The 26,823-nt window shown below is 41.1% G+C and overlaps 1 protein-coding gene across 16 annotated transcripts in view; it reads right to left on the reverse strand.

The window, feature by feature from the left end:
- Nucleotides 1–3,043: 3,043 nt before the first annotated feature.
- Nucleotides 3,044–26,823, reverse strand: part of MCF2L (MCF.2 cell line derived transforming sequence like) — a 123,263-nt gene continuing 99,483 nt past the window's right edge. For 3 of the 16 annotated variants that reach the window (XM_064143719.1, XM_064143721.1, XM_064143720.1), the window contains exons 14-31: nucleotides 26,080–26,146; nucleotides 22,530–22,645; nucleotides 21,499–21,568; nucleotides 20,243–20,335; nucleotides 20,012–20,104; nucleotides 18,459–18,584; nucleotides 16,388–16,609; nucleotides 15,179–15,271; nucleotides 14,478–14,556; nucleotides 14,275–14,341; nucleotides 12,143–12,252; nucleotides 11,414–11,500; nucleotides 10,156–10,215; nucleotides 9,732–9,806; nucleotides 6,463–6,590; nucleotides 5,737–5,849; nucleotides 5,508–5,611; nucleotides 3,044–5,358 (exon numbers count right to left, since the gene is read on the reverse strand). In XM_064143719.1, the coding sequence (XP_063999789.1) occupies nucleotides 5,264–5,358; nucleotides 5,508–5,611; nucleotides 5,737–5,849; nucleotides 6,463–6,590; nucleotides 9,732–9,806; nucleotides 10,156–10,215; nucleotides 11,414–11,500; nucleotides 12,143–12,252; nucleotides 14,275–14,341; nucleotides 14,478–14,556; nucleotides 15,179–15,271; nucleotides 16,388–16,609; nucleotides 18,459–18,584; nucleotides 20,012–20,104; nucleotides 20,243–20,335; nucleotides 21,499–21,568; nucleotides 22,530–22,645; nucleotides 26,080–26,146 (1,798 nt within the window). In that variant the 3' untranslated portion in view covers nucleotides 3,044–5,263. Of the gene's footprint in view, nucleotides 5,359–5,507; nucleotides 5,612–5,736; nucleotides 5,850–6,462; nucleotides 6,591–9,731; nucleotides 9,807–10,155; nucleotides 10,216–11,413; nucleotides 11,501–12,136; nucleotides 12,253–14,274; nucleotides 14,342–14,477; nucleotides 14,557–15,178; nucleotides 15,272–16,387; nucleotides 16,610–18,458; nucleotides 18,585–20,011; nucleotides 20,105–20,242; nucleotides 20,336–21,498; nucleotides 21,569–22,529; nucleotides 22,646–26,079; nucleotides 26,147–26,823 lie in introns of all 16 variants that reach the window. The other 13 variants (XM_064143725.1, XM_064143713.1, XM_064143723.1 and 10 more) reach the window with 11 other exon arrangements.

The following is a 26,823-nucleotide window of genomic DNA, read 5'->3' on the forward strand; positions in this document are numbered from 1 at the left end:
TAAAGCTTGGCTTCTCCTGAAGAACCAAGGGACTCATCTTCTTGCTACACAGTTAGGTTAGATGAGGAAATACTGCCACTTAGTCTGCTTTTTGCATACACCACGTTGCCTTTTTTTTCCCTCTGAGGCTTTGTCTAGACATAACACTGCTTCTAGGTTTCTCCAGAAAACACTTGAGCTTTGGGTGAGGAAACTTCACCATGAGCATCCTTTTGATTACGCAAAAGACTTGAAGGCCATTGACATGGGTGTGTATTTATTTACCTGTGACAAGATATTTTGAGCTAATCGTGTTCAGCTGTGACCAGCAGCTGAGAGAGGGAGTATTTGCCAAAACATGGTTGAATTTGCCTTATCCATGCTTCAGCAGAGCTCTCCAGCACCTTGCTGCCCTGAGCACATCTTGCCTATGCCCTGCTGCCTTTGTCCCCACTGGGGACATTGCAGAGGCTATAGTCATGGGAGTGAGTGTGGGTTCAGGGAGGGGGATGGTGTGCCTATTTTGGAAGCATTCTGATTTGGCCAAAACAGGGACAGGAAGATATGAGGCAGCCCCAGTGTTCAGCACATTCAAATGAGATGTAGCGCAGCAGGACCCCACTGGAAGGATAGGATAGCTGAAGTCAGCTTTGGAGCAGCTTGTGATAGTGGATGCCAGATATGCAAGTGACGGATGAAGATGAAAAGGTTGCCCAAGAAAGGAGCTGAGAAGGCTTTGCATACACAGAGCTGGAGCCTAACCCAGAACTATGGATGGTTCACTGAAAATTCAGCTTGAGGTGCAACAGCTTGGAAATATGTGGAAACTAACAATAAGGATCTCATCTTCATCTTCCTTCACAGCTGTTAAAGTAAACAGTTACTGCTAATGTGGCCATCGTAGCTTACATATTACATATTCATCTCCTTTCAAAGGAAAGCTCAGAGAAGCTACTTCAACATCTAAGCACCTTATTTTGGTAATATGGTAACCAGACACAGTTTACACCACATCTTAAGGGAGAATACCATCTGGTACTCCTATTCCTACATCCAGTGTTAAGGGAACTGAATTTGGGAAGCATCCTTGTACCAGGCAGATCTGACACTCACCCACACTAAGGAGACTACTAGTTCTGGAGGCTTGCATGGATGCTCTGAACTTTACATGGAGCTCAGAATAACTCTCTGAAGTACGATACAGAAAGGAAATGGGAATCCCTGTCATTTTGAGATAAGTGATGTAAATGAATTATGGTCCAAGGTCCTCACAGACAACATCTGTGTAGAATGGACAAAGGCTTTCATATTCCAGCTAGCAGCCTGCCTTTGTATCTAGGGAAGACAGTGATCCAACTTTGCGACAGTTATCTAGGATATAACTAACCCAAAATGTATCCATAGCATTTCCAATAGGGAATAAACATTATCACAGTATCATCAGGGTTGGAAGAGACCTCACAGATCATCAAGTCCAACCCTTTACCACAGAGCTCAAGGCTAGACCATGGCACCAAGTGCCACGTCCAATCCTGCCTTGAACAGCTCCAGGGACGGCGACTCCACCACCTCCTCGGGCAGCCCATTCCAGTGTCCAATGACTCTCTCAGTGAAGAACTTTCTCCTCACCTCCAGCCTAAATCTCCCCTGGCACAGCCTGAGGCTGTGTCCTCTTGTTCTGGCGCTGGCCACCTGTGAGAAGAGAGCAACCTCCTCCTGGCCACAACCACCCCTCAGGTAGTTGTAGACAGCAATAAGGTCACCCCTGAGCCTCCTCTTCTCCAGGCTAACCAATCCCAGCTCCCTCAGCCTCTCACATTGTTATAATAAAAAATAAATCAGCTTTTTAACATAGCAAGTTCTTTACTTTCTGCTATGGTAAATCTGGGCTGGAAGTCTTTCATTCTTTTGCTTTAATGAGTATGTAGTGGTTCTGCTTTAGAACGGCCAGGCACCCTTTTGCTCAGAAAAGTAGGACTACCTACTAGAGAGGAAGCTGTTGTGTTAACAAGAGTAAATAAAAGCAATCAAATCCCAGTAACAGGTTAGTTGGATCTTGCAATTGCCAGTGGCCACCACCTCAGCTCACATCACTCCAGTGAGTGTGAAATACAGCTCCTTCCATGGTGTGATGCTCCTTCAAGCCATTAAACAGTGAATGCATAAACAGTGAATGTTTCTCTTCGGATGGTCCAAGAGTGAATGTGGGGTCTTGTTTCTCGATGAGCTGCAGCTGTTGCCAGACAGACCTTCAAACACGGTGTGTGCATACTCACAAGGAGCAGGGAAACTGTGGGATACACAACTTTTTCTTTGGGGAAGACTCAATGTGGTGTCTTTCAAAAAACAACGTGGGGGGAAAAGGGAATCGATCTTGTTTCTTGACACTGGCTTTCACTTTTTACCCTCAGCCTGCAGACATGATAATTCTCCAGTCCCAGGTAAACAAATCCTATGAGGAGAGGTTGAGGGAGATGAGCCTGTTTAGCCTGGAGAAGAGGAGGCTCAGGGGGGATCTCACTGCTGTCTACAACTACCTGAAGGGAGGTTGTAGCCAGGTTGGGGGGGAGCTCTTCTCCCAGGCAACCAGCAATAGAACAAGGGGACACAGTCTCAAGTTGTGCCGGGGTAGGTATAGGCTGGATGTTAGGAGGAAGTTCTTCCCAGAGAGAGTGATTGGCATTGGAATGGGCTGCCCAGGGAGGTGGTGGAGGCACTGTCCCTGGGGGTCTTCAAGAAAAGCCTGGCTGAGGCACTTAGTGCCATGGTCTGGTTGATTGGATAGGGCTGGGTGCTAGGTTGGACTGGATGATCTTGGAGGTCTCTTCCAACCTGGTTGATTCTAGGATTCTAAACGAGACAGAATCACAAAGGTAAAACAGTGGTGTTCTGAGGTGGTTCACAATGAGTAGGCAAAGGATTTGAACACACAGACTCTGACAAGCAATAGCTAGACAGACCTGGCTTTTTGTTCCAAATCCTTCAGCCTGTTTCTGTTTTAATGTAACATCCGGAAGAAACCCTTGATGCTGTGAGGCAAAATAAACCACGGAGCATGTCCATATAAAGGCATTCAGCTAGAAGTGCTGAAATTTATTCAAATTAATTACAATAGAGACCTCTGACTTTGAACTTCTAATTCACAACAGCAGTAAAAAAAAAAGGTAATAGTGAATGGATTGTATATTAAAGTGCAACGATGTGGAGAAAACCATTGAAGTAACACAAATGAGGCTGCAGAGAGGAACGAAAGGACAGTCTCATCCTAGCAATGACAGCAATATATAAGCAAATTATGTTACAGAAAATTTACAAAATAACTTATGTGGATGAGGGTAAGCTGAACCTCATGTTGCCATTCCATTGTTAAATATCAGACTAAATACTCCCAGACAGCACAGCATTCTATGGGGTAATCAAAAAAAAAGATCAGAGGATTTCTGCATTGGAAAAGATGCCTTAAGTAAAACCCTGATCAGCCTTTATATTGTAGTATTGCAAGAAACCTAAGTATTTATGAATTGTAAAGTGACACATTCAGCAGCATGAAGACTATAAATACATCTTTTACATTGATACATTTTATCTACACACATTTACATATCTACACATGCATATATACACACACAAGCACATACGTGCACACGTGTATGTGCATGAATGCACGAGCGTGTATATATATGGTTCCATTTGTACTGACCACGGTCAGCTGCATTTTTGATTGCATCTGGGGTAGGGCTGCTTTAACAACCCAGGAGTAATATTGTTCTTTAGAATATTTGTTGTCTAAGTTTCCTAAGCTGCAGCCTCTAAAATACAAAATTCTGGCATGAAGACAGACTTCAGGGCTCAGCCTTCAGAAAGTCTGATGATGAACAGCACTTCTCGCTGACATAATCTGCTGTGCTTAGTGCTTCTGAAAAAGTATGCTCTTAATGTCCACGTTATGCTTATGTAATATTGTACATGAATCACTTAAAAACCTATTTTCATACAAGTAAAAACATTTGAGAGATGGAAGGGACTGAACACAATATTCCATACATGCACACAGGTTTGGAACATCTGTAAGGATGACGCGTAAAGAATGTCTGGCAATGTGGAAGTCCACAATGTTGGCTTACATCATACCTTGAAAAATGGCAAGTTAAGCATCACCCTTCCTTAAAAAAAACAAAACAAAACTTGTCTGTAGCATAAAACTGACTCTTCTCTAATATTTTTTTTCTCTTGTGCTCCCCTTTTATAGAAAATTATGTAATTGTTCTTTTCTCTTCGAATAAATCTACAACAAACACTACTGACTAAAAATACATCTGATTTCTAGCCCTCATAGGTTTGTCTGAAGGAAGGTCCTGATCCATAGCACAGCCACAATAGTTTCCTCTGCCTGTAGCTGCATGTTAACTGTGAGAGCTGAAGGTAAGTGTCACTACCATCTGTTAGGAAATCATGTAGTGAATAAGAACATTTGTGTTTCATTGTGCACCTGTGAAAGGAAAAAGATATTACTAAATTACCAAGGCTATGTAAACACAGTGATCTTGGTAAAGAATTTGGTTGTGAGGTCAAAAATACCTCAGAAAACAGCTATTCCATTGCACACATCATTACAATGTTGGAAAGGATAAAAATAAGTTTCTTTTGATGCTGTTGTGGTCAGTGAATTGGCCATGTCTGCATCCCAGTCTCTAGGGAGCAGAATAATATCCTGAAGACCCAAGAGAAGAGAAAAGGCTGGACCGAACCTCTTTCTTGGTTGCTGTAAGAGTCCCATTCACTGCACTGACTGAGGTACATCCTTGGAGAAAGGGGTTTTTAGGAATAGAAATTGTAAACTCAGATTTATTTTTCCTCATACCTATCCTGTACAGTGATTGCTATGTTATTAGTCTACAATGAGGATTTAGCACCGAACACATTTTGTTTGCTCACATTCAGATTCTGGCTGTTATGAAATGATACAGTTCTGCAGAAACCTGACTGTGTATCAATGAGAAAATGTGTTCTATGCTAACAGCTCTGTAGCTTCAGACTTCAGAGCAGAAGCCTCCACGAGAACCTATTTCAAACTGTTTAACTTCTATCTACAACTTCACGTTCTGTGCACTTTCCATTGGGATCTTCTGGATCTTCTAGGAGAAGCTGTAAAAATTGCCAAGGAAGATGCTCAGGGCTGGCAACACAGAACAAGTGGTTCTCAGCTGCAGTCCGATGTCCAGAACTCTGCACATAATGGCAAACTCCACATTTACCTTGCATGAAGGTGGGGTGAAAATTGACGTTAGCCCTTAATGTCAGAGAAGCTGGTGCTGCTGACATTGCAGCTGTCGCTGCAACTTGATGATGTGCTCAAAGTGCTGGAGGCAGTGCCTGATTCTGGGAAAGAGAGAAAAAAAAGGCAAGAAAGTATGTTATGGTTGTTCTTCACAACTGCTGTGTTGTGAAAAACGTGGCATGGTTTTCACAACTTGACAATAAGAATCTGGAAGAGAGACAATCCTCTCACTTAAAAGTAAATAGCCTACCAGAGCTGCTTAAAGATTGAGCCGATTTTGAATTGCCTATGAGCATCAGCAGGTTGCTTGCTGGAATCCAACCATCTCTACCAGTGCTAAGGTTCTTTACATACCTAAAAAAACCCACAAAAATTCAAGTCAGATTGTTTTATTTGATGCCTTTGAAAGTTTTGTCCTAAACATCTGCCTTCCAAACACAGTTCTGCGTATAAAAATTCCCAAACACAGATCTGCGTACCAAAGTCCATCCTCCCCTTCACGAATCAGTTGAACTAGATCTCCACTTTTCACTGTAAATTCTTCAGCAACTCCTTTCTCATAATCAGTCACAACTGTATATTTACCAGGAGTCTAAATGCACACAGAGGAAAAACATAAACAAATTATTTCTATTGAACGCTTTCAGGTACGTTGCAGCTTTTGTTATGAAATGATAGCACTTCTCCCTTCTCTCTCATGCACAGACATGCTGGAGACAGTGTAAATAAACATACTGAGAAACTTTGCTGTTGGATTACATGCAAATTCAGTACAGGAATTCTCACACAGAATAAACTTCCACTCAAGTGTTGCCATTTCAACAATTCATTCAAATCTCTACAGAAAAAAGTAACATTGAAAAAAAAAATCAGAACAATGAAAAAGGGAAACTGAGCTGGAAAATCAGGAGCTTGATATATGTGTGGTCTGGTGACATGGTAGCTGAACATGTCATTTATTGACTGCTGTACCATGGGTTAAGCAGCTGTGGTCCTCAGGTGACAAAAAGGCACAGATGGATGCTCTCAAGGTACAAATACAAGGTTGATTCAAGAGAAGGGGACATTTGCTATTGACCTAAGAATTCTTCCCAGCTGAGAATTTCAAGGCAGACAGTTTCCTTCCTGCAGGCATTCCACTAAACTGCCAGACTCAGTGTATTGATATCCTGTGCTTAGCTCAGCAGCACAGCTTTTCTGCTTACCAGCTTCATCTCGCTTCCACCTCCTCCTCCGTCTTCCTCCGCATCTGATGAATTCAGTGGATCTTCAGCACTAGACCAGCCATCATTTTCTTCAGATGCATCAAGAGAATGAGACGTTTTAGACCAGCCTTGGGGAACAAAAACATAACAGTTGACTTTGCAGCCATGAGACACTGACTGGGAGAAATATTCTTCCCACTGAAACTCTCTAAGGTGATCAACAAAAACACAGGGAAAACCATACACAAGGAATGTATTACAGCCACTGGGTGAGATTCACAGCTGGCAAAAATGGGCCCACTCCCATCAGAGTAGGTAGAGCTGTGACAATACACAGTAGCGAATTTGGCCCTTTGGATTTATAAAGAGGGAAACAGATGGAAAAAAACCACAAATTCTGAACTAAAAAGCAGCTGTTTCTCACACAAAGATGAACAATGGATAGATACTCTTTTTCTTGGGACAAGGTAGAAGACAGGAAGAGAAACTTTATGGGAAGAGGATGACCACACAGGCTTGTCACCCAAAGCAACCTAACAAGGCTGCTGGAACAACAGATGGATATGCATTGCCTCCTTCAAACTGTTGAGCACTTAGAGCTGTCAAACTCAACAGCTAGGGGCACTTCGTACTTCACCTGATGAGGCAGTTGTTCATTTGAGGGTACTCAGGCTGACACAAGGATACTTAATCACAGTGACTTAGTGTTAAGTTACTGCACCAAACACCATAAGAACAATCTCCTGCCTGTCATTGTCAAGTGATCCTTTTTCTCTCTCAGGGTGAAGCATTTATTTACAAAGCTGAATCGTATCCAGAGTGCACAAAACCCTTTGCCAAATAAAACTACAATTAATTTTACCAGTGGGATGCTTTTCAGTGAGGTCAGCAGTTGCTAATAAATATGTCAAGCTTATAATGGAAAAAAAAAAGAAAGTCATAATAAAAGAGACAAATATTTATAAGAAAGATTTTGGTTCAGGCCAAATGGTAACAACAATGAAACTCAAGGAAAGGAACAGAAGAACAACAAACCTCACAACTTTTATGTAACTGTTTAGAAAGCACCAGCAGTTTTTGCTCTTTACTGCTTCTGAAGCATTTGCCACATGGTTGGTCACGCCAGTGTGTTAAGGAAAAGAAATGAGTATTGCCAGAGTAAAGCCAAAGCAATCTAAGAATCACAGAAACAAATCACACTCACGGCACATCCACCAGAGTGGGACTTTTACCTCGCCTGCGCTGCTGGATGACCTGCACAGGGTTAGAAGTACTGACCCATTTGGCCCTGTCCAGGGTTAAGAATGAACTTCCATCTGTGAAGAAACTGAGTAATAAATTCCTGCTGTATTCCATGAAAAGTTCCTTAGAAGCTCACTTCTCATAGTTGGCTCATGGGATGCAGCTGAAACCCTTTATTTCCAAGCCAAGAACAATGCAACGAATGAAAACTTGGTTTCTTCTAATTGGTCCAAGTCCTCATTAAAAACAGAATGAACAAGTTCCACAGAAGAAAAAGACAGTGATGTCACTGCAATTGCTTTGCCTGTAGCTTCACACTCACTGGTCTGCACATCTGGAACATTTTGGGAAACAGTTTCTTGTTCCTAAGACTCATTTCATAAATTGAGCTGATGTTGGTAAGAGCAGACTCACTTGGTCCTGCTATAGTAACAGCACTCTTACTCCTTCTACAGGCTGCCACAGTGGACACTATGGTCATAGCAGCTAACTACAGATACCAGAATAATACCTGCACATTCGTTGTGCCCCTGTATATTCTGCACAGTGAGAGTAAATCAGAGTCCCTGTTAAGGCAGGAAAAGTAAGAAAATAGCAGACATTCTTGAGAAAAGGCAAAGTTATGCAGAAGTAAGTTTAGATTTGATGCTGCCAGAATATCCAAGAATCTGTTCACTGCTTCTCTTCAAAATGGACCACAGATTTCTTCACAAAGAATCTACCTGTAAGATGCGACTGCCACTAATTGATTTTCCTTGAGTTTGGTAAGATGTTAAGTCAGAGTGATATAGCAGTGAAAGGAAATGGTTGGGACCAATGTGCCCGGGGAGCTGTGATCATCACGCGGCACAGCTTCAACCTGAAATGCCTTGGTCAACTGCTTTCTCATCCCTCTTTGAGCTGAGGAAGGAGAAGAGATGAAGTGTCAGAAAAGAGACTGGAATGTGCAAGACTGAAGGGAGGAGTTACTAGATGTTTTTAATTCATTTACTTGGATTTAATGCTTTCACAAAGTGAGACTTCCAGCAGCATTTTCAGGCCCTTCAGGGTTTCTTCACAGCACCTGGAAATCTCAGATTGACTGCTACCTGCAAAAATTAATCCTGTAACTCCCAAATCTATACGTCTGGAGTTTCTGCATGTGTCTGGCCTGCTCAGACAAGGTGAATGCTGTTGCATGGTTTCTCCAGCACAGCAGCTGAACCTTTCAACACAGATAAAGACAAGATAATGGCTGTGGAAACCTGGAGAGGAGGATGATGGCTTGAAATGGCTTTATCTTTAGAACAGCATTTTCTAGAAGAGATGGTGGTGGAAAAAGAGTCAGAAAGAGAGGGACTGCTCCCCTTGTACTTTGTAGTTAATCAGCGCTAGTGATTTGCTACTCAGGTCTTCAGTCGCCTTGCTGGTTAGAAATGGGTCATTCAAATGAAATGATTTTCTATTCTCTGCTTAGCTCTGGCTTGGGAGGACAAGAGGCAAACTGCTACAAGGGGTTAAGTCATCTAGGGTTCACAAGGTGGTAAAAATTGCCTACTATTACCTAAAGAAAGATACAACAGGACAGTGACTACAGCAATAAAAGTAGATCTAAAATGGAAATCCCACATGACAGTGATGATCCCTACTCTGCCTGATGTACATCAAACTAATCTCAAATTAACTTATTTTTCCCCTTAAAAAAACCCAACAAACTGAAATCCTCTTTGCCAAGGGAACAGTGACAGGAGGATGCTAACTGGAAAACCATGTCTCTCACAGCACCTGGACACCCCAGTAATTCCTTTAAACACTTAGCTTCCCATTGCCCTCTCCTAAAAACTAGCTAGCCATGCGCTACTCCTGCCAAAGGAGAAGTTCAACCAGATGTGCTAGCAAAAACACTGTGTAAAGAAGCTGACAGAACCACTTGGAAAAACTCAGCTGATATCAAAACTGCTGCACACAATTGCATCATATAGGCATCCTCAGTATTCTATGAGGGATGTGTGGCTATTTGTGGAGTACAAGATGTGGTAACACTATACCTCTTAAACCAAAAGGAGTTGGGTCACTCACTACTTCGTGTCGCTTAGCTTTTTTGTCAGGACTGGTAGGAGAAGCTGCAGGAGGATGAATAGGCAAAAAACACAGAAGAGAGATATTGAAGAACTGGAAAAAAGAGAATAGGTGGGTTGCATGCTAATACCTTTGAGTTTACACTGGAAATCAAGTGGATTTCTGTAATCACTCTAATTTCAGCCATCATTGGTCAAATTAACATCAGAAATAATTATTTACATGTAGTTATTGGAAGATAAATTGACAAGTTCATTTTACAGTGATAGATGAAATCACATATAAACTTTTCTAAGTGAACTAGACATCAACTAGACACCATGAATTTCAACTTTAGACAAATGTAACCAAATTAAGCATCAATTTTACACAAATCTAATGCTAGAGCAATACCTGGTCCTGTAAGAAGGATCATTGGCAATGTCTGGCTTTTAGCAGAAGAAGATGGAGTTTCTGTCAAGGCAAGCATGGGATTATTAGTGCTCACCTCATTAGCATTAGATGCATGTCCCTAGTCTCTGTCCAGAAAGAACTCAAAGGTAATTTGGTTTACAAAGAGGCATTCTGAAAAGATGCTTGGGGGAAAAAAAAGGTAATAAACAAATATATAAATAAAAATCATGCTCTTGAACAAGTGCCATCATCTTAATGAAATGCAGGCCATTCAAAGACCTGTTCAAAGAAAATCAATGTACCAGTGTGATTACTTGGCAGGAGGAAGCAAGAAATTGCTGACTTCTGTTGCTTGGTTTATGGGGAAAAAAAAGCATCCCTCAAAACCCCTCAGAAAATACCACCACCAAAACTCCACCAACATCCCACCTGAAAAAAAAAAAAGAACAAAACAAAGAAAGAACCTACCAAAATCCTCGCTGAAAAACCAACACACCACCACCCCCAGCCAAAAAAAAATAATCCCAAACCACCAAAAGAACCAATAAACGAACAAACAAAAACCCCAACCAAACAAAAAACCCTAATGAAATACAACCAACTGGAAAACCAAACAAAGCAAAACCAAACCCAAACCCCACCCACCCAAACAAACAACCTACCCCCATACTGCCCCAACAACGACAGCCTTCCCCCCCGTTTCTGGAAGCACAGGAAAGTTCTTATTTATTCTAATATATATATCTGGAAATATTATTGGGAGTTGTGTTAGAAAGGATGCAAATGTAGGAATACTCTAGCAAAGTCTTGATTCCTTTCTGCCAAGTACAGGTGCATTTGGGGCAGATCCACTGAAGCTAGAAGCAGGCCAGGTATTCTCATCTGAAGACAACTTCTTTCTTTTAGTTTTCCTGCAGGAATAGGACACTACCAACTCCTTCCTTGGCCTCAATAGTGAGACTGGAAGCATTGGAAACTACACCTCTTTCCTTGCATCAGCATCAGCTGCACTTTTCCCAGCTGCATCACCCCTCCCACTCTGAAATTGGTTTCTCTTGAGGACTCCCTGTCAGGAACCTAGGAACTCAGGAATCTAGGCTCCAGCCTAGGAGAACAAGCTACTGCACAGACTGAAAAACTGCTATACTACAAACACACACATCCCACATGCATGTAAAAGGATGCTTCAATTGCAGCCTTAAAAGGAAAACAGTCTAGCTCTTTTTTTTGGGGGGGGTGGGGTGGTGTTTTAAATTACCTTTCTGACTTTTGAGGTTAGTAAAGCCCTGCAGCATAAAGCACTTTTTTGACAGTATAGAGCATTCTGAGGTAGAGCTAGTGTCATCTACAAGGGAAGAGAGAGACACAGAACAAAAAGGGAGAAGGCCATGAAAAGATCGAGGGAAAGGCTTGTTTGCAGCTCTGCATGTTAGGATGAGAAAGGATAACTGAAAATCCAGGATCAACAGAAGAACCCAAGCAGCCAGTTGTTCTCAATGTACAGCAGCTTCTACTGCCACTGGTTCAGTAAATGATGTGAACCAAAACTGAAGAGAACAAAACCAAACAACAACAAACCTCTTCAGAACAGGTAATGCTGAGAGATGTATCCAGAGGAAGAAAACCCTGAGAAGCTGGGCATCTCCAAGACAAGACCTGCTGCAGACCTGGGCCTCATAACGTAGTTCCCACTTCCTTTTGGCTGCCTTTAATTTGAGGTGGCTTTGGGCCTGTCCACACTCCACAGTGTAGCACAGAAACCCCAAGCTAAGGGCAGATGGGACCAGCACGCTGGTGCGGTGTGGGCAGCACTTTGTGAGTGGGCTGCCTTAGGGCTGAAAGCAGCAAAGCCCTGCTAGTTCAGATACAATGCTGGCTTTACCTGCATTACCATACCTACTCTGCTGGTGGATCTGCCTGTGCATCTGCAGTGCAGGCATACTCTTTGCAATTACTGAGAATAACAGATGTGTAAACTCACCTTTACCTTTCTCAGGGTACTTTGGTGCAGCTGTGATGCCATAAACTTCCTGACTTGTGAGATCAGCTTTTTTCTCCTCCATTTTCTTAGTATTTCTGATGTGGTTCTGTGAAGGACTGTTTAATAGAAGAACATTAAGACAATGAAACACCTTGAGCAAATATGGAGGTTGACCATAGAATCATAGAGTCAACCAGGTTGGAAGAGACCTCCAAGATCATCCAGTCCAACCTAGCACCCAGCCCTATCCAGTCAACTAGACCATGGCACTAAATGCCTCAGCCAGGCTTTTCTTGAACACCTCCAGGGATGGTGCCTCCACCACCTCCCTGGGCAGCCCATTCCAATGGCAAATCACTCTCTCTGTCAAGAACTTCCTCCTAACATCCAGCCTATACTTCCCCTGGCACAACTTGAGACTGTGTCCCCTTGTTCTGTTGCTGGTTGCCTGGGAGAAGAGACCAACCCCCACCTGGCTACAATCTTCCTTCAGGTAGTTGTAGACAGCAATGAGGTCACCCCTGAGCCTCCTCTTCTCCAGGCTAAACAACCCCAGCTCCCTCAGCCTCTCCTCATAGGCTTTGTGTTCCAGGCCTCTCACCAGCTTTGTTGCCCTTCTCTGGACACGTTCCAGCACCTCAACATCTCTCTTGAATTGAGTGGCCCAGAATTGGACACAGTACTCAAGGTGTGGCCTGAGCAGTGCTGAGTACAGGGGCAGAATAACCTCTCTTGTCCTACTGGCCACACTGTTCCTGATGCAGGCCAGGATGCCACTGGCTCTCTTGGCTACCTTCAATCACAGGCTGCCTTTTACACACAGACATGTAAGCTAAAAGCCATTGTGCTTATAGGAGCTACTTCTGAGAGCATAGCTTCTAGTACTGAAAAAGTCATTGGTAATTGTGTATTTACAGACCACAAGCATTTACAAAGGGGAAAGGCTCTTCTAACTGACTGTAACTGCATGTACTACAGCAGTCAGAGCTACTGAAAAGACAGCTTGGGTCAGTTTCCACTCACTCTCAGTTGCAGGCACAGACTGTGTGCTGATAGTTTCCTCCTGAAGATAATAAGGAAATTAAAAGAAAACAAAAAAAAAAAGGAAAAGGAAAAGGAAAAGGAAAAGGAAAAGGAAAAGGAAAAGGAAAAGGAAAAGGAAAAGGAAAAGGAAAAGGAAAAGGAAAAGGAAAAGGAAAAGGAAAAGGAAAAGGAAAAGGAAAAAGGAAAAAGGAAAAAGGAAGGAAAAAAGAAACAAACTAACTCTGCCCCCCCAGAAGCTCTTAGCACAGGAACAGATGAGGGATGAACAAAGACCATAGGGCTGGACCTTGCAGCTGGATTCCCATCACACCTCCTGTAGGAAATACATCCCACAAATACTATGCACCTGGAAAATTACCCCCAAATGATAAGCAGATGCATAAAACATGCAGCGTGGAGAGCTACTGATACATACTGAGTAAACACCACATGGAAATGACCAAAGATGGCAGCTTAGGAGTATATACACACAGACATGTAATGAAAAAGAGTGAGCAGCAAAGTATTAGAAAGAGACATCAGAGAATAGCAGAACAGCAGGTAGTAGAAGAAGACTATATAGTTTGATAGTGTAAAGGATAAAAAAAATAGGAAAAGAAAAAAACTTGACAGAATTTGGGACCCTGAAGGAACAAGTAGAGGGGAAGGAGAACCTCCCTTGACCTAACTGCACCCCTTCTAATACACTCCAGAATGGCATTGGCTTTCCTGGCCACAAGAGCACACTGCTGGTTCATGACCATCCTTCCATCCACCAGGACTCTCATGTCCTTCTCCCCTTCACTGCTCTCCAGCAGGCCAGTCCCCAACCTTCACTGATACATGGGATTGTTCTTTCCCAGGTGCACCACTCTACACTTGCCCCTGTTGAACTTCATTAAATTTCTCCCTGCCCAACTCTCCAGCCTAAGTCTCTCTGAATGGCAGCACAACCCTCCGGTGTGTCAGCCACTCCACCCAGCTTGATGTCACCAGCAGACTTGCTGCCAGTGCACTCTGTGCCCTCATCCAGGTCATTGATGAATATATTGAATAACAGGTATTTTAGTATATTTGCAAGACAACCAGGCTGCTTTGGCAACAGGTTTACTTACCTTGTGCAAGATGATGCTGGTAGAGGTAAACTCTGTGTTTGTTCTAGTGTCCTGTGCTGACTGGCTTCTGTAGTGGAGGAAAGATAAAGAATATTAAAACTGATTTGTGTTTCAAGCCTTTCATTTTTACAGTCCTAGACAGTGAAGATATACAGGGCAGGATTGGAAATTCAAAGATAAGAAAGTTGAAAAATACATTTTACCTCTGCATGCCTGCAGTTGACTTGTCAACACTTTTCTTATTTCATTCACCCAAGTCGCTTTAACTTCAGGGGTTGGTGCCTACCCAAAAATAAGTACAATCAGCCATCACACACTCAAAGAGCTGCATGCCAAAGTACAGCCACAGAGAATTCCTCCAAGAGGGGCAGAGTTCCCTCTCCAAAACTACAGTGAGTAGAAACTAGTTGTGACAGAGGGAACATGCTGAGGCAGAGGCTGTACATGTGCTGCGGTCAAACCCGGGTTTCCAAGCCATCCACCACTCCAGTGATGATGTGTGAAATATCCTCCAGGTCTGTTGTAAAATTGGATTTGGGTTTTTTTCCACAGAAGACTGTGCAATTGCAATATATTCACACAATCACAGAATGGTTTAGGTTGGAAGGGACCTTAGAGATCATCTACTCCTCTTCTCCATGGACAGAGATGCTTCTCAACTAGACTTGGCTGCTCAAGGCCTCATCCAACCCTAAACACCCCAGAGTGGGCAGTCTATTCCAGAATCTATGCTATGAATTAATCTGGTGATGGCGTTTTTCCCTTCTGTGTTTTCTCATCACTGCCTATTAGTGACATAAGAGAGGGGAAAAAAAAAAACCCAGATATTCTTAGGGTTAAACTTCTTCCCAGCTCTGCCTTTCTCCCCCTCTCATTTTTTTTCACGTAGGGGCATGTTATTTACCTGTATAATGTAAACTTCTTCCCTTGCATTATACCAGATTTCAAATTTTTTTGCATCACCTTTGACATTTTCTGTTATTCCAACTGCTGCCATCTGGAAGCAAGGAGAAACAGGTGACGCATCCACATTGCAATTACAGTAACAACGGAAGCAGGCAGCTACTGGCATTCTTTGTTACCCTGTTTCTGAAAATGAAAACCACTTTGGCTTCTTGTTTGAGGAAAATAATAGCTAATAACACATGATCTCCACATTAAGACATAAGATTTAGTGCTTTGTATCATCTTGGCTACCTTGGAGGAAAGAAAGATGTATTTACATTGAACTGATGCTCAAGAATCACAGAATCAGAGAACTTCAGAGACTGGAGGGGATCTCTAGAGATCAAGTCCAACCTCCCTAGGGTTGTTCGCACATGAATGCATCCAGGCAGGTTTTGAAAGTCTCCAGAGAAGGAGACTCCACAACCTCTCTGGGCAGACTCTTCCAGTACTCAGTCACCCTCACTGTACAGAATTTTCTCCTCATGTTGAGGTGAAACATTCTGTGTTCTAGTTTGTAGCCACTGCTCCTTGTCTTATTGCTGCTGACCAGCGAAAAGAGATTGGGCCCCATCCACTTGACACCCACCCCTTAGATATTTGTGCACATGGATCTCCTCTCAGTCTTTCCAGACTAAACAGCCCCAGGTCTCTCAGTCTCTTTTCATAGTGGAGATGCTCAAGTTCCCCAGTCATCCTTGTAGCTCTGTGGTGGACTTTTTCCAGCAGGTCCTTGTCTCTCTTGAACTGGGGAGCCCAAAGTCAGGTACAGTATTCCAGGTGTAGGCAGAGTAGAGGGGGAGAAGAACCTCCCTAGACCTGCTCCTGTAGATGGAGCTGCCCCAGAGGATGTCTCTTAAAATTCAGACCACCAGATCTGACATATCTTTTATGCTACCCTGCTCTACACTTTCTATGTGATTAATGAACTGCCATTCAGCTAGATTAGCATGCTTTGGATTTTCCTGAAGGGTAATTTCCCCCCTACTATCTCTCTAACAGATGGCAGTACAAAGTAACATAGACCTGCAGCACCAGTTAGGTCTGGCTGAAAGGGCTAACTTCACAGTGCAAAACTGTAACACAGCTTCACGGAGAAATAGAATGTTGTATTACTGTAGGCTAAGCCCTGAGTACCTCAACCATGCTCAACTGCTGGGTATCTTACATTTAAGGAGTGTTTGTAGCTGTAAGAAGGAGCTTTTTCATAGCCCTCTCCATTTTCTTCTCTCTTTTTACAGAACAACACAGCTTTCTCGTGGAGGAAGAGGTGTCGCTGCATTGGCTTGAAGCGTGCCAGATCTTTCACCTTTGAGTGACCCTTTTTATGATCAGTCCAGACATTGAAGGATCCCTGCATTAAAAGCTTGCCCAGCTCACTCAGGTTTCCCTGAAACAAAAGAAAAATGTTGTATTTACGACTATAAAGACTGAAAGGCTGAAACAGCAGACTCTGAACAGGTCACAGAATCAACAGAATCAACCAGGTTGGAAGAGACCTCCAAGATCATCCAGTCCAACCTAGCACCCAGCCCTATCCAATCAACTAGACCATGGCACTAAGTGCCTCATCCAGTCTCTTCTTCAACACCTCCAGGGATGGTGACTCCACCACCTCCCTGGGCAGCCCATTCCAATGCCAATCACTCTCGCTGGCAAGAACTTCCTCCTAACATCCAGCCTAGACCTACCCTGGCACAACTTGAGACTGTGTCCCCTAGTTCTACTGCTGGTTGCCTGGCAGGAGAGACCAACCCCCACCTGGCTACAACCTCCCTTCAGGTAGTTGTAGACAGCAATGAGGTCCCCCCTGAGCCTCCTCTTCTCCAGGCTAAACAACCCCAGCTCCCTCAGCCTCTTCACATAGGGTTTGTGTTCCAGGCCCCTCACCAGCTTTGTCGCCCTTCTCTGGACATGTTCCAGCACCTCAACACCTCTCTTGAATTGAGTGGCCCAGAATTTGACACAGTACTCAAGGTGTGGCCTGAGCAGTGCTGAGTACAGGGGAAGAATAACCTCCCTTGTCCTACTGGCCACACTGTTCCTGATGCAGGCCAGGATGCCATTGGCTCTCTTGGCCACCTGGGCACACTGCTGGCTCATCTTCAGCTACTATCTACCAGTACCCCCAGGTCCCTTTCTTCCTGGCTGCTTTCCAGCCACTCAGTCCCCAGCCTGTAGCACTGCTTGGGGTTGTTGTGGCCAAAGTGCAGAACCCTGCACTTGGCCTTGTGAAATGTCATCTTCACAAGTTTTGTCACTCCAAGCAATCTCTCATGTCAATGTTTATGTTGGGTTTGAAAACAATAAAAATTAAGACCACGTTGGAATTTTACACAGAATTTCCTCTCCCCATTGCATTCAGGCAGGATTCTAGAGTCAGGAGTACCAGTATCAGAGACAGGGAGATCTACACAGAGAAAGGGGAGCAGCAACACATAGATTTGGTCGATTTGTTTTGTATTTTCCCAACTCTGCTCCAGAGCTGCTTACATTGAGCATTTGTTTTGTTTCTTTTGTTTTGCTTCTTTGCAGGTTGGTTTTTTTTTTGTTTGGTTTGGTTTGCCTTTTTTGCAGGTTGTTTTTTTTGTTTGGTTTGTTTTACTTTTTTGTAGGTTGTTTTGTTTTGTTTGGTTTGTTTTGCTTTTTTGCAGGTTGTTTTTTTGGTTTGTTTTGCCTTTTTGCAGGTTGTTTTTTCGTTTGGTTTGTTTTGCCTTTTTGCAGGTTGTTTTTTTCTTTGTTTTGCTTTTTTGCAGGTTGTTTTTTTGTTTGGTTTGTTTTGCTTTTTTTTTTTCTTTGGTTTGTTTTGCTTTTTTGCAGGTTGGTTTTTTCTTGTTTGGTTTGTCTTGCTTTTTTTGCAGGTTTTTTCTTGTTTGGTTTGTTTTATTTCTAACTGGAAGTTTTTGTTGTGTTTTTACACATAGATACAAAAACTTAGTAGTGCCTCCCATTTGGCAGTAGCCTAAATCAGACTCCTCATGACAATTTTCAGTTTCTAACTCGGTGTCAAGTTGATCAAACAAAAAAGCAAAACTTGAGCAGATGGAGCAAAATATTATCCATAGCAGGAAAACTTCAGAAGAGCATAGAGAGATGCATTTAAAATTATTTTCTTTACACAATTCAGATCAAAGGCATCTTTTGTCAGTCTTCTCATTACTACTACACAGCATATGCTATGCTGCACATATATCTGAGAAATCAATAAAAATTAATCAATTAAAACCACTGTTACTCACATCATAGCCTGTAATGGCTATCTGGTGCATAGAATCATTAACTGCTTTGAGAATGCCCAGTATAGAAGTTAATGCCTCCTGAAGATCTTCAGCACCTTCACAGTTTTTACTGTACTTCAGCATTTCCTGAGTAGGCAGGGAATGACAAGACACTTACTTAGATTTGTGAACAGCAGTAATCAGGAACATTCAATTTTTGCAATGGATTTGTGCTAAGTCTTTTAAGCCAATCTGTGAAGTTTTGTATCATATAACCTAGGAGGTTAAATACAGGCCAGAACAAAGACCCTAAAAGTCTTCTTGTCTCTGTTGTTAATTAGCCAAATTTATTTCATTCATCTAGAGATTTTGTAAACTCTACCAGAAGTTTTTACAGGACTCCTTTTTCAAATGTATTTGTGATCACAGTTGCCTAAAAAAACACCAACATAGCTACAAAAAAAAAAATCCAAAGTAGAACTGATGAAGCTGCATCTTCCAATCTGACCCAGATTGACATAGCTACAAGTCCATTTGGAACTCCCCAGGCTTCATAGCATGAAAATAAGCCTTTACTCATGGACTGCAGGCAGTCTAATACTCCTGTCTTTACACAAGCTTTATATAAATAAGTCTTTAAAAGCTTTTTAAACTGTATTGGTTCCAAGGCAGGTTTTTTTTTTAACTACCATTGAACACTACCATTGAAACGTGTCTATGTGGGAAATATTTTCTTACTTTAAACATGGCAAAACTTTGTACTTTAACTAAAAAATAGAAGACACTTTGTCCTTTCAGTAAAGCATGGCATTCTCTGTACCACCACCATGAACTGCTCTCAGTCAAGTACTCTTCCTAGAATGCATTTCTTAGAACCCAGTTAGGTGAATTTCCACTATCATAGAATCACAAAATCAGCCAAGTTGGAAGAGACCTCCAAGATCATCCAGGTTGGACTGGGCAGCCCATTCCAATGGCACTAAGTGCCCCATCCAGGCTTTTCTTGAACACCTCCAGAGACGGTGACTCCACCACCTCCCTGGGCAGCCCAATCCAATGGCAAATCACTCTCCCTGGGAAGAACTTCCTCCTGACATCCAGGCTATACTTCCCCTGGCACAACTTGAGACTGTGTCCCCTTGTTCTATTGCTGGTTGCCTGTGAGAAGAGACCAACCCCCACCTGGATACAGCCTCCCTTCAGGTAGTTGTAGACAGCAATGAGCACTATACAGATAAGGCAACTATAAATGAAAAGTAACAAGTAGTTCAGCTACTCTCTTTTCTTTGCTGCAAAGGTTTCTTGGCCTTTCCAATTCTCCTAATCAACTTTTCATCCTTCTCTTCACCAAAAACACAAGGTTAGAAGCAGCAACACAAGGGGTCTCTGTGCTACACAAGATGTCTCTGAAAAACAACCGAGCTGAAAGCTGATGGACTGGGATTTGTCTCAGTTCCAATTTATACATCAGTCTGCTGATTTTTAGGTTTCTCTCTAGCAGGCTGAGAGAAGTAGCATTTAAAAAAACCCAAATGAACAAGATGAACTTAACATTGGAGATTATTAACACATACCTTTAGCAACAACTGGTATTTGGTTATTCTTTGAACGGGTTTCAGCAAGTATGAGTCCAAACTGAGCTTGTGGTCCAGTTTCCTTTGGCATTCCTGTAATCAGTGTTGGATTTCATCAGGACACTAATCAGTATTTTTGCTATTTGTTCTCGAGGTGAGAAAATAAACAAACAAATCTAAATGCCCACAAAAGCAATCCCACAGTTGTTTCAGAGGATCAAGCAGGCATACCTGAAAGAACACAGAATCTGAAAACTGCCTCCACAAACTTTCGGATCGAGGTTTATTTTGACAGTATTTTTCATAAATCTGGAAATCCTCCATCTGAAATTTGGAACATAAACACAGCTAATAAATTCCTGTAGCATTAACAGACCAAGTTCATAAGAATTTTAACAACAATTAATACGGCTATGATAAGAAAAACCAAAACAACAAAAACAAATGCAGCTGCTTGTGATACCCAGCGCAAAAGCAAGTATGCAAAAATCACTATTTTGTAATGGTTACTAATTGGGTACTCAAAACATCAAAATAAAGTGTTCCTGTTAATTTTTTGCTTCACTTGAATGTCAAGCACCTTACAAAGAAGCACATATTTTATTTAGAAGTACATTTCTATTACAATATGGAAAATACATCTATGAATGCCCAACTCTGAGTCCTGTGCAACTTATTTAAAAGTCTTGTCCTTCTTTTCTTCATGTATTTAATTTTGTGAATGTGTTTTTCACTTGGAGTTACAGTCAGGTAGACCTTTTTTTTTGCTCCTCATCACTTCAGCAACTAAATAGCTCAAGTTCAGCACTTGTTGTAAGCAAAAGAAAGTAAAATTGTTGAAAATGTTATAGACTAGGAAGAATATCAGGAGGCACAGGAGTAACTCTGCCCCTTGGTTTTGGGAAGCAGCAACTGCATAGATGTAGGCAGCAAATAGGAGAGGAAGGCATGGCTTCTCGCAGGAGTTTTAGAGCATCCATAGATAGCAACAATGAGAGACTGATTTCCATAAACAGCCTCCTATTTGGCCTTTAGTACACAATAGGTGAGACTCACTGTCTAATGAATCTCAGATTTTAAAAGCTTACATCTGTCATAGCTTTCCATTTTCAGAATAAAAAAATAGCTCTGTTGGAAGTGTGCTATTTAAAACAAACCAAACCAAACTCCAATAACGTTACAAAAATCCAATGATCTAACCAAGTAAACCAATCATTTATAGTGATATGAAACCATGCACTGCATGGCTCCACCTCAAGGCTTCCTAACTGTTACTTCAATAAAGCATTCTTCTATCAACAAGGCAATAGTCCTAACAAAATTAGTTACTCTACACAGTGGAAAGTATCCTCAATTAACATCCACATTCTCAGTTTGTCACCTGCTCAGGACGAAGGGGATGTGGTGGCAATTACAGCATGAAAATCACTCTCAGATTTTAGTCCTAGAGAGGCTTATGCATGAAATGCCAGGAAGAGGGCACATACCTGATCCAGAAAGCACCGTCCTACAAGTTCTGGGTATTCTATATAGTTTTCTAATTCTCTCAAGAATATTCTATGAGGAAGAAAATTTTCTTAGTGCACACATTTAAAGACTTGCAGTAACTGTTCACTTTCTTGCTATTTGTTTTCAAAACTTCAGAAATAAGAGTTTTAATTCTGTACCAGAAAACCAAACAGAACTGTTCTAGACGATGATGAACTTAAAAAGGGATAGAAAATTAAAACAAACATTCCAACCAAATTATTTTTTCTTACTGTTGCAATAACTGAAATCAAATATGAGACAGAGGAAGGGAGGGGTATTTTTTCCCTGCCTTATATATTTAACCACAGGATTTGCAACGTTTATGGTGTTTGTTTTTCCCTTCAAAATACTACCAAGTATCACAAAGCAAACAAACCAGCCAAACCCCAGCTCCCCAAACAAAAAAAAATCCACCCAAAATAATCTGTGGCAGAACTTCCTGGTTAGTTTTGCTTGAATAAGAAACAATTGTTTAGTATGCTTAACTTCACTTGAAAATACTTCTCTTTTGTACCACCCTAAGTATTAGCCCATGAAGAAATACCTCTGTAGTGAAAAGGATTCAGACTTCAGAGAGTACAAATTTAACCAAGCCTCCATCAGATATTGAGAGTTGAGAATTTGTGGGTTAGAATAATAATTTACTTTCAAGAGCACCTTTCACACACACACAAATAATAACAAAAAGAAACCCAAGCCCAAATAGACCTTGCTTTATTTTTAGCTTGTATCCTAATATCAACAATACTCTTCAGGAAGAGGACTGTGATGCAAAATCTTACCTCTGTGCTGCAAATATCTGAATAACACTTAGCACATCTTTGCTCATCGTTTATAGGCATTTTGCTTTTTCTCTTCTACACATTATGAATTTTGCCACTAAGTCCTCCAAACAGGACTCAGTAAAGATCTTTTGGCAATTTAAATGAGATTAAGAGTAAAGAATCCCATGCAAATGCTATTTTTATATCTGAATGAAAATCCTCACCTGTTGTGAAAGTGATAAATTTCTTCCATATTCCCAAACAAGATATCTTTCTTATTTTGGAGCTCTGGCGAAATCAGATGAGCCATTAAGGGGTTGTCCATCTCTGCAGCATAACCCTGCAACACAGAAGAGAGGCACACTGCACTGATGGTCTCCCTTCACTTGGCAGTACTTATCTCTCTCTGACAAGGCAGTCTGCCTGCAGATTGATAGACAGCAAAGAGCTCAATATTAGTCATGAAAAAAATATGCTAATTCCATTCTTCCATCAGTCCAGCAAGAGGCATCTATAGTCTATAGAAAGACATTTGAGTGATTGCAGTTACTATGAAACAAGGTTTGCAATCATTTTCGCCAAGCAAAGTCTATGTATTCCCATACTGCTTACAAACTATAATTTACACCTTTTCTGTTAGACTTTGCACATCTAAGTTTAAAGTCACAATTCCAGTCCATGTAAAAGGCTTCATGTTAGTTTTAGCTATTAAGTATGACAGAATGAGCTGACTGTAGTTTATTTCTGCAGATTACAGAAACCATTAAACTGCAAACAGAACATTTTCTATCTTTAAAATGTTAGCTTTAGTACCAAAAATTTTAAGTTTAGATTCTGACATCTTCCATTTATCATACAAGGCCACAGCATCTATGTATCTGGTACAGATAAAGAAGAGAGAGCACACAGGTGACACTTGCTCAGGATCATTCTCCTCTGGGCTTCAGGTCACTCATCTGTGATTAAGCAGTTTCCTGAAACACTGAAAACCAAATTCCCCAAACAAGTCTCCCCCCAGAACAAAACAAAACATCCTCAACTAGTTAAACAGGAAAAAATAATGGCAAGAGTGATCTAGTACTTCTACTGAAAACAGATTTCTTAGCATAGAGATACTGAAGGAAGGTGATGTGACCTACTTCAGATGTGGATTAGATATTTTGTTGTTGAAAGCATAATTGTCATGGACAAGGTGATCACTGCATTACTGACATTGATTATAATAAACTGCACTGAATTATAACAAACTGACAAATTAAATTAATAGATAAGCAAAAGTGCACCCACAACCAAGATTTTCAAATTCAAAGTGAACTCCAAACTACCAAAAAAGTAAAACTAGCTGACAAAGCCAACTAGCCTGATGGATTCAAGCATTTGGATAAGATATTGATTACATTTTGTTTTTTTAAAATCATAAATATTCCTTTAACAAACTGGGGATTTTTTTCCTCAAACATCACAAAAAGAGAAAAACAATGCTATAGGTAAAGATGATGAAGCTCATAGGTAGCTAACCATTGGTTCATCTCTCATATATCTCCCCCAAACAGACAAATGCAGAGTCTGGTGAGAAAAACAAAATGTGCAGCCTTAAAAAAATACATTGACAAATATTTACATAAAATGGAGTTAGAGAAAAATTAGCAGGAAAAGAACTGTAGGCACCATGCAGTTTAGACACAGTGAAAAGATGCATGAAGAGAATGATTAATTTTCATATGACATAAAGATGATGCTGGTGACGCTGAGCATAGCAGCACAGCCAGGACTGGCATAAAAGAGGGGCTGCCTAACCCAGCTGAGGCACAAATCTGACAGAGTCTAGCACCTAGAAATTCTGAAAGAATAAAAACATGAAATCTATACATTGGAAAAAGCTTTTGACAATTTCCCCCCCACTTCAGGCCATTGTATTAAAAAAACCCTTTGTGCTTTACTACCTCTGCAGCAGTTGTGTTTTAGGAAAGGAGATGAAAAGCTACTCCACACAGCAACAGAGATAATTTAATCTTACTTTAAGAATACATAAAGCTTTGCTTAGTCTTCCATTTAAAGTCTGTTTCAGAAACATAGTAAATGGGAAAGAGTCAGAAACAAAACCTAAAAATACACTAGGCCAATATTTTTCCCAAATAAAAATGACTGGATCTTGTAGATTGAAGTCAGGTGATGATGGTTATTAATGCAAGAAGAACTAACAAACTCAGATAAAAGCTGCTAGAATGGTTTCCCAGTAACTGGTCTTGGGAACTACCCTGTTTTTTTTTTTCCTATTGGAACCCTTGGCAGAGAGAAAACATATGACAATTAAATATGACATCGTAATAGGAGACACTAACCACACAAAGGAGTATCAGTTTATTTCACAGGAAAAAATGGAAGGTTAATAGAATGGGAGAAGCAAAAGGATTGGGAGAACAGTCAGAACTACAGATTAATAACTAGAATGACTCAAAAGCTGGAAAGTTGCCATTGAACTGTGTCTCAGCGCAGATCTGATGCAGAACTACTGTTGGCACTCCCCATCACCCAGGTTAGAGAGGTAAATGCCAAACAGGAAGGAGGCACAGAGAATTGTGCCTGGCGTGGTTGGAGTACTAAAGAGTCTACCACATAGGCAGAAAAGCATGACAGCCTGGCCTAGCAAGACAAGGGTTGTGCTATACTCTATGTAAATCAAGAGTAATACTAGAGAAAGAGAAGGGTTCTGCAATGACCGTCCAGTACTAGCAGCTGGAGGACCAAAGAATTCTCCAGCTATAGAAGTCTTGATTTTATGAACAGAACTGTACAGACAGCTTTGCCAACAAAATAAAGTGATCCTTAAGGTCCACTCCAGGCCTTACCTTATTTCTATACACCAGGTCCTACCATCCTACTACCACTATACTTGAGCTGAACCCAGGACACAAATAGTAGAGAAGCTGAACATGAACTAGGCAAAAGCAAGATGCAAGATCAGAGCTCAAAACCCTAACAATGTACTCTTACTTGACAGTATGAACTGAGGCTCCTGTTGAGGAGCTTAACTTTGCCATGGACAGCAACAGTACACAGTTGGCTCAATTCCAGTTCACCCTGATTAAAATGATTCAACCTCAGTTATGCAAAACTTCATCATCTACATTCAAATTGGACTACAGCAAGATGACACATCCATATCTGTAGACTTAAACTTGAGGTACAACACAGAATATTGCAGCATATTGGTACAACCAACTCGGTGGTGCTGCAATTGTGCCTCTACAGGTGTGGAGCAAAAGGAGCACCTTTGTTTCCCTTATAATTTTGACTCAAGATACTGCTGTTATGATGCACTCTGTCGATACAGCTGTACTCAAAACAAGTGAAAGATCACTTAAAGATATGCAAAGAGGGATGCAAGGAGCAAGTTTTCTCCCACGCAAAATTATCTCAGTGTGAATTCACATTCCAGTGTGACATACAAACTTCCTGGAGTTGACCCAATACTCTGGAATGAACTTTTGCAGGAAATAATGATCATTACAAATCTCACTATGTTCCACCTAAATAGTTATGCATATCTTATTTTCTGCCCAATTTGTGTTTTTTTTTTTTAATAGAAATTTTGAGATGCATAAATATTTCTAGAAAAAAAAATAAGGAAAGCACATTCCTGCATCTGAAAATACAATTAGAGAGGACAAAGGTAATGATCACCTTGCAGAGGCATCACAGTATAAGAAAAGCATAAAGGGTATCCATAAAGAGATGGATTCACTAACAGCTGCAGTGAAATTTAATCTTTACCTCAAGAACGCAGAGAAGTTCTTCTACATATGCTCGTTCAGTCTCAATAAGTTCATTAATCACATGCCTGCAGACAAAGAACAACAATTAAGGCAGGTCTATTCACTTGTGCAAACCAACAATGCAACATTACCTTTGCCTTTGTTTCTACTTTACTTCAGACAATAAAAGAACCATATTCAGCTAATGTAAAGTGTGAATTTTCATGGGTATTTCTAGCAACAGTTTCTATATCCTTATTAAGAAGTAGGTCTTTTAATAACATGTAAACAATTTTGAAAATGTGTTTAAACATGGAAAAAAAAAGTCAAACTCAGCATCTTAAATGCTACAGGAACAGCAGTAGGAACTGTTGAAGCAGTGAAGCATTTTATCATTGTAGGTACAAAGTCTTGTTATGTTGTATTCACAAGTATTACAGGAGCTGGAGTGAGAACTGCATAGGATTGCCAAACACAGAATTAGTTACAACAGTTATTTTAAATTGGAGGTATTTAGGCCAGACTTTAAATATCACAATGCTGCTTTAAGTTTAATTTCCCTAATGGTCATACTAACACCTTTCCCCCCCAACCTCTTCCCCTGGTGATTTTGTACTATTCAATGCATGGTTGTAATAGTGAGAACACAGCAGAAGTATCCAGTGTTCAGGCAGACAGACAAGCTCTGTTATACACACTGCAGGTGGTACTAAGTTATTTTTTGAAGATAAGTGATACTCTTTAGCTTTTACAAAAGAAACTC

This window comes from Pogoniulus pusillus, chromosome 5 (genome assembly GCF_015220805.1).
Source record: "Pogoniulus pusillus isolate bPogPus1 chromosome 5, bPogPus1.pri, whole genome shotgun sequence".
Lineage (NCBI taxonomy): Eukaryota > Metazoa > Chordata > Aves > Piciformes > Lybiidae > Pogoniulus > Pogoniulus pusillus.